The following is a 7,983-nucleotide window of genomic DNA, read 5'->3' as shown; positions in this document are numbered from 1 at the left end:
ACAGGATTTTCTGACAGGTAACAGGGTTTAGTCCAAGGATAAAGACTAAAGTCGATTTCTCTCTTATTGCTTAGGGGGGGGGGAAATAATAATGGATGAATAATGGAGATCAAAAGAAAAAAAGAAACAGCCGCCTACGGCTTATTTGCTAATGCTGAGTAAACGGCCCGTTGATATGCTGTCAAAGATGCGTCCTGACATGAAGTAAGCCTATGGATAAAATAAAGACGTTCAAGACATGAATGGCTATATTAAACAGGCACGTGAGGAGGCGTGGCCTTTCGCCTCCATGGGGAATTTCACACGTCGTAGTCAAGCTCTGCCGAGAACAGACAAAAAGCATGCAGGGGAAGGGCCGGCTGCATCCTCCGTCCTGGATTTCCCATCAATTCTGTTGAATCTCAGGATGATTAACGTGTTCAAAAGGCAAGAATACTACAGGAGAATGGTCTGTTTATCAGAACTCCTCAGATCATATGGGAGCAATGGAACCCAATGCTGCCCAAGGGTTGGATGGCATTGAGACTAAAATTTGAAATGAAGCCACCATGGATTCTAATAGGGTTTTTTTTTTAAATGCCTAAATGACTTAATTATTTCGTATCAGGAATAATTTTCTTGATAGTGGTGCATCAATCTGGCACAAATTAGCCTCGTTTTAAGAGCTTGACTCGAAACAGCTTTTATTTTAATCTACCTTTTTTTTATATAAATATTTTGTTGTAGTGCAGCTGAGCAGAGAGGAAACAAGGGATGCTTTGTTCCAAGAATTTGCAGTCACACTCGCAGTCGCAGCCATCTTATCAAGATGATTCGGGATTTGCAGCAAAGACTTGAGACAGTAGAGGTTATGCTTAGTCATTACCTCTGGCTGAAAAAGATACTTCAGTGTCAGTTGCCATCAAGGCTAAAATAAACAACAAATAACATTCTAACTCAGGAGAGGTAATAAATAATAAGTTAAAATGTTTAATATTCGTGGATTTCCAGAGATCAAATAATCTATTCATGCAATAAAAGTACAGAAGAAACATGAAGCATGTTTTATAAAGGCTTATAAAAGTGCATTGTAGGTGGACGGTGACGAAACCAATAAAGACTATTGCAGGACTTATCGTCTCACCGGTGGGACTATGCTGCCCTCCGGTGGTAAAGTAGCGTAATTTCTGTTCTAACAAACTCCAGAACTGGTAACATTTTGAGGCTGTTATATAGCACTGAACAATAATTACAATAAAATGACAAATATCTACATTTAACATCTGCTAATTTTGTTAAAGCTGTTAATTTCAAAAAAGCAGTCGAAAAGATAAGCCATTAATTTGTTATTTTGATGCAGTAATGTGATAGTATGTGTTTTATTTTTTAGGAAAAAGTATATTTTAAGCTGGAGATAGTTAAGGTCAACCTGTATATAAACTTATTTTATAAGTAATCCCTTCACCTGTTTGGACATCCTCAGATAGTTCACTTTGTGAAGGTCTAATAAGATATACTCTATAATAGATCGTGTCTTGGTGGTGAATTCTAGCTTTATTATTCTTGGTTCATTCCGATAATTAACATTTAAAGTAAGAATTCTAAAAGAAAGAATATTCTTCTCTGCCACTGCAGTAGTTGCTGAGTAAAATAAACCCCACAAGACAGAATGAGAAGACAATATTTAACGACGTACAGTGAAAATAAGCTATTTTATTTTGCAAAAGTCATTTTCACGCTGAAAGGAAGTCCGGCGTGTGCCGTAAAACGATATCGTTTCAACTTGACAGCCTGCTCTATGGCCTTCCCCTTTAAATAGCTTTGCGACAGTCGTCGTGACACCGCCCAACTCCTTTACGACTATTTTTCAAAATGGCGTAGTTCGAGGGCAAAACAGAACCGAGTCAAGTCCCGCAGCTTCTTTGGCGTTCTACAGAAACCGGTATCTAAGAAATATAAGAAATTAACGACTCCAACAAAATGTCGGACGAGAAGAAGTCGGCATCCTTGGGTTTCTTCTCGAGCTACGTTGATTTGAGCGACAGCAGCGATGGCAGCGACTCGGACGAGGATGGGAAAAGTCGAAAGGAAAGCGAAGCTCCGTCTTCCCAACACGGAGCCAAACGACCAGCCGGCGGGGCAGCTTTACCCAAACCCGACGAGCTCTTCCGCTCCGTGTCCAAGCCTGCTTTCCTCTACAACCCTCTGAATAAGGAGATCGACTGGGACACTCTCGCCGTGAAACCTCCGGAAGAGGTAAACAGCTTTACTGTTAGCATCCAGGCTAGCAAAGCTACTTCCAGACAGAGCCGTGGAGATTCAGGCCGCCGGTATTGTAGGCAAGACATGTAGGCAAAATTTATTTTGGGGACTTGAGGACCATCTATAAAAATGTTAGTAGAATTAGAATTTAATTTCTGAATATATTTAAAACTAAATCTGTTTTTATTTTTCTGTTTATTTGATGAAGCCTGCTCGAGAATTCAAGCCGTGGAAAACAAATGCTGTGCCCCCTCCTGCGAGCTACGCTGTGGAGCCAGAAAGGAAGAAGGGACCCCCTCCAGGCATGGACATGGCTATAAAGTGGTCCAACGTCTATGAGGACAATGGACAAGATGCACCGAAGGCTCACACCGGAAAAGCCCGCTTCTTACCCACCGAGGAGCAGCTCTCCGAATCAGGTCAGCGGCTTATTGATCTACTCCCCACGTCTGCACAAGTGAGGCAATCATTCTAGCCGCCGGCACTCTGGCAGCATTATTAAACCGACCGGCACAGAGCAGGTTGAGCACGCTTGCCAGAAGGCTCATCTATTTATACAGGCAGGTGTCGGCTGTGATTACAGCACACCTGCACAGTGACGAACGCCAGGCTTCAGTGCCTGAGGCGCCTTCAACCCTCTACCTGCTGAAACTGTGTGCGAAGCAGAACCAAACGTGTTGCAAGAATGGAGTTTGGTGTGGTTTTGAAAAAGCGTGCAACTTAAAAAATAAAAATAAATTCAGTCGCGCCAAAGCGCAGCCTGTTGTCGTGTTTTTACTGTGTGCCGTTGAGTCACTAAAAAGTCCTAATCTTACCCTCCTCTGGCGATCAGATGAGGAATCGAACGAGGAAGGCCTGTCCGCCAAGAAGCGCCGAGTGGAATCGTTCCAGCAGAAGGAGAAGAGGAAGAGGGACATGGGACAAGCGACCTCTGACAAGAGTTTCGTGGAGGAGGAGAAAAGGATCCTCCGGCAGAAGATCGAGTGAGCGCTGAACTAACTACGACGCGGAATCTGGGTCTGAATATTTTACGCCAGCCAGGAAGACGCACAGATATTAGCACAATATTCTAGGAGATGGGAAGCTGTAAAAACATCGACTGGCATTTTAGCTGCCGGCTGTCGCCGCCTGGAATAAGACGATGTTTACTTTATGGTGTCTGTCACACCGTTGTTGCACTGAACCGAGCAACGATGTCAGCTAGATATTTGTGCAGCATTCATTTCACTGACGGAGAGACGGAGGCGTGGGGTCGTCATGACGTTTTAACCCCCTGTGGTCTGTTATTGGCTCATCATCACACTTCTAAGTGATGATGGTGAGAGATTTCTACTCCACGTTTTGTGTGTTTTTGCTTTTAGGGAATCTCCACTGGGAATGTGTCGAGAAGCTTCTGTTAAATCCCCGGAAGTCATTTTTGTCTCGGCCATCATTCTCTCCGGCTCTCTTTCAAGGACTCAGGCATGAGTGGAATCCAGAGCTTTACAACATGCACCAGACGAGTGTTCTGGCATCATGTAGTTAGTAAATGAAATGTTAACTGTGACAGAGACACGAAGGAGAACAGTAGGCGTTCTGTGTGTTGCGATGCATTGAACAAAGGGCTGGTTTTTGGTTTTACCGCCTGTTTTATTGTCAGGAAAGGAAGGTATGCTGTCTGGCTGCCGTGATTTGCTTGTTTGGTCTTTGTCTATTCAAAACGATCCCTCTGAAATATCACTGTCTTTGTGTTAGTAGTAATACAGTGACTGTCCTTTAAATAATAATTGGAATTTAAACCTCCTGTTATGCATGGGGTCAGTTTGATCTCAAGCTGTTTTAACTGTGTAAGTCTCTCTCTCTCAAAATAAATAAATAGCAAATAAAAGTGCTAAATTCAAAGTTCATATTATCAGCCTTTGGTGTCAAAAGACTATCTGTGATGTTTAACTTTTACATGCGAATCTCTTTCCTCTCGTTCCTGCACTTCCTGCTTCAATCCTAAAGATGGATCTTCCTCTCTTCCAGACCAGCCTGTCTCCTTCACATCTTAAATTGTAGGTCATAAGGCAGTCCCAGCTTCGTTGGTGTTCAATTATTTTTCTAAAGTCGGTGATTAGAAATTAGCCATTTAAATCCCAGTGTATCATGTTTTATACACTGTTTTCAGGATTTTGAGACTTCTACATCATAATTCTTTCTTTTTTTTTCTTTTCAAGATAGATTAATTCTAATAAAGTCTCTGATACTCTGTCAACAATTTTCTGTGAATCATCAGATTGACCCCGAGGATAAAATGTGTTAATATTATTTAAGGATAACAGGAAGGTTAAAAAGAAAAAAAACATGACTTTAAATCTGTTGAAATTACATTTTTTAAAGTTCCCTTTCCTTCCGGTTTGTGGCCACTAGATGTCGCGGTTGAGCTAGCCTAGAAATCAGCAGCGCTTTGTGAAAACAACCTGTGTGTGTGCGTGTGTGAGAGAGAGAGAGAGAGACCGTGTGGAGGGGAGTTCTGCTCTTTGATCTTGTTTCATCAGTTATTTTGTGATGCGGAGACTGCTTGGAATAAAATGACTCGTGTGTGTCGCATCAGATGTGTGGAACATTGTACAATTCCCAAAATCTTTGCATGTTCTGTAAAAGATGAATAAAATAGAGATACTTTCCTAATCATTTTTGACATCTGATTCAGTTGATGGGATTTAGGTTTTAAAAGATGTATAAATCATTGAATTCTATTGTTCTGAAGGAAATGTCCTGGTAATCGGCCGTACACCCCTCCTGTTAGCGGAGGAGAACATTTAACGGTTTCCCAAACACTGAAAAAAGGAAAAGTTCCCACTTTGCAACAGCTAAGTGATCAGAGGAATTCCTGGCCTATCTGTCATTGTGAGTTGACGTGAAACGGTGGTAAATATGCCTCTGATAAAATTCCAGCCCTGCAGGCATGTGCCTGGCCTTGTCTGAAATGCCTACCTGGTTCTGCACCGCAGCAACAGCACACTGATTTTAGCAACGATCGGCGAGGTCGCCTCCATCAGCGTTCAACGATCACTCGCCTCGCTGATGATGCTGCAGCTGGAAGTTTGCCACACAATAAATGTTTTTCCTTTCTTCCAAGTGTTTGGAAAACTTTATTCCAGATCCCAGCTTGCGCGCTTGTCACTCTGATTCAACATTCCTCTGCAGCCTCTTTGTGTTTTAGAGATTGTGTTCCTGCATTTTTCGCCCTGCTGGTTGACCTTTGTTGATTAAACGGGAACATCTTTGTCTCCTAATTTCGCAGACGCTTGAATAAAATCTGTAAATAAATCTTGCTTTGTTGACAACCCAACCAACAGTTGATTTATTTGATGTATTGAATGAAGACTCCGCTGGTGCGGTCAGAAGGTTTTTTTTTCCCCCATAAATGAAATGAAATGTTAAAATGATTAGAAACAGTCTAGCTAAAATCGCGCATCAGCGCCGACCTCCTCCGAGGAGACAGTGAGGGTCACGAGTTTCTGCCCCCCCCCCCCCGGGGAATGGAAGGGAAACCCCTGATCTGAATCACAGAGCTAAGTGTGGCTAATACAAAACGTTGTGACTTGGAAGCAGCTCAGGATGGCCCTTCCATGTCAGCACACCCTCTGGTTTGTCTTTGCTCCACCTCCGGATGTGTGCTCGAGGTAAACAGTTGCTTTTCGCGCCGGTAGTCGGGCGGATCGTGTGAAACAGATGCTCAGCAGAAAGACAAACGTGTATATTCTCACCCATCGTTCCGGCTTTCACTCCTAATGAGACGAATGTGAACAGAAATCTAAGCTCCTGCCTCAAACCGCAGATACTCCATACATGGGCTCACATTGAGCGTGGAGTCAGCTTTTCCAAATGCTGGTGAGACGGTAATAGAATATTGTGCGGCCCACTGATTGTGGGAGAATATTTCCAAATGATTCCCACTCATTTTTACCGGTTCCATTACTTCATCAGGCATTTCTATTTTTGCAGATGCAACATGTCAAAGCGTGGAACGGGAGTTTGGAGAAACTTTTCCTAGTTTGTATTAGTGGCCACGGGACAACCGGGTTTAACAGGATCTAATAATGCAGTCGGTTAAAAATAGCAGGAACTATGACATAAATAGGAAGGGACGCTAACATTCCAGAGGAAGTCTGGACCAAATGTTTTGAATTTCATTAGAGTATATTATTCAGTCAGACCTCATGGAGTCTCAACATTCTTCCGGCTGTGAGACAGAAATCCAAATACAGTAGAGTAGATCCTTTATCGCCAATGAGGCATTCATAATATGAGTATCTAAGGTTTTAAGGAGGACAAATGCAATTTGGTGCTTCTAAAGTCCACGTAAAACACTTTTTATAAACGGTTTCGTTTGTTCTTTGTTCCTTCCTTCGCTTAGAAAGTAATGTTTTCATCACTGTTTGTCTTTCATTGTTTGTTTATTAGAGAGCAGAAATCTTTCATTTCATTTTGTAGAGGTGACCCTCGGACTGGGAAAGACGTGATTAGATCTCGAGGCAGAGCCAGGAAAGATTTGTTTTCAGTCTTGGCGAAGATATGAAATTGTGTTACATAATCAGATAAAGGAAGGAAAAGACTACAAGGACTATAAAGGCTTTCAATCAGCAGCACTGTGTTTCCTGTGTGTGTGTCATTTCTTTTGATAATTTGACATTCTTGTGGGGTCTGTCTGCAGAAATGGAAACTTGGATGAGCTTAAAGAATTCATTGAAGAACAATCACCATAAAAATGTCAGCGAGATTTCCGAATGAGACGAAACAAAACAAGAGAGCAGAAAGGTGCTTTTTACTTTTTAGAAATAAAGTCAGCACTTCCATGCATGGCGACAGAAGCGGTTTCCAGTCAGACTTTAGGAACGGGATGATGAACGTGCAATGGGACATTGTGATCCTGATCACATGATGGCTGTTCTCAGAAATGGGAACGTCCAGAGACGATAGGGAACGGTAGCCGGAGAAGAGTGTCCTGACCTCCATCCTGATAAAAATGTCAATGTTGATAATGCTGTGGAACTGTGTGTGTGTGTGTGTGTGTGTGTGTGTCTCGGATGAGGAGAGGACAGCCAGCGGCGGTGTGGATTCTGTAATCTCAATCCTTGTTTGTGTCGACCGAACCAAAGAGTTATTTAAAGTGTTTTTTATGTTTCTACTGTTCCGTCGTTCACGGCCGACTGGCTTCGCTGCTGATTAATCGTGTTGTTATTTTTAAGCACACACCAAACATTGCTGAAACATAAACATGTTTTTGGGTGTTGGTTCCATCAAAAATAAGATTTTTTTTTTTAAAGCCGTTATTTGATCGTCACAGGAAAGCCCTTATATGGTCTTCCTGCTGTGAGTCTTGACACAAACCCAGTCGGTGTGTGTGTGCGTGTGCGTGTGTCATCAGATAAAGGTTTATTATCTGGCATCTTCTACACAAAAGGATACGATGTTTGCAGCTTGGAGATAATGTGGAGGTTTTATGGGCTATAATGTTTGTTCAAACCGCATCATACAGATTCATTCAAGACAATGAACTGTTTTTGGCTTCATATCAATGATCTATTATCCCACTTTGCACGGACAAGAGCTAATTTAACTTGGACTCTTAACTTTAGGGAGGAACCTTAATAAAAATGTCAAGATTTATTTTGTTTTGTCTGTGCGGTACTTTTAATCCAAATTCCTCATGATGAATTCATCAGAAATTAAAACATTTATGTTGGAAATAGAAATAGATTTTTTTTTTTTATC

General features: G+C 42.0%; 1 protein-coding gene across 1 annotated transcript; it reads left to right on the top strand.

Annotated features, from left to right (window-relative positions):
* The first annotated feature begins 1,883 nt into the window (after positions 1-1,883).
* On the top strand, positions 1,884-5,549 carry c9h1orf52 (chromosome 9 C1orf52 homolog). The gene is made up of 3 exons (XM_068743653.1): positions 1,884-2,235; positions 2,450-2,660; positions 3,074-5,549. The coding sequence occupies exons 1-3, from the start codon at positions 1,960-1,962 to the stop codon at positions 3,226-3,228; spliced, it is 642 nt and encodes a 213-aa protein (XP_068599754.1). The 5' UTR covers positions 1,884-1,959; the 3' UTR covers positions 3,229-5,549.
* Positions 5,550-7,983: the final 2,434 nt, after the last annotated feature.

The sequence above is a fragment of the Brachionichthys hirsutus genome, chromosome 9, assembly GCF_040956055.1.
Source record: "Brachionichthys hirsutus isolate HB-005 chromosome 9, CSIRO-AGI_Bhir_v1, whole genome shotgun sequence".
Taxonomy (NCBI): Eukaryota; Metazoa; Chordata; class Actinopteri; order Lophiiformes; family Brachionichthyidae; genus Brachionichthys; species Brachionichthys hirsutus.
This window is presented reverse-complemented; position numbering and strand designations above follow the sequence as displayed.

Excerpts from the sequence above, each read along its gene's own strand:
- c9h1orf52 (XM_068743653.1), top strand. The coding sequence starts at position 1,960 with ATGTCGGACGAGAAGAAGTCGGCATCCTTGGGTTTCTTCTCGAGCTAC. Across the intron at positions 2,236-2,449 it reads CCGTGAAACCTCCGGAAGAG|CCTGCTCGAGAATTCAAGCC; the intron begins GTAAACAGCTTT and ends TATTTGATGAAG. Across the intron at positions 2,661-3,073 it reads GGAGCAGCTCTCCGAATCAG|ATGAGGAATCGAACGAGGAA; the intron begins GTCAGCGGCTTA and ends TCTGGCGATCAG.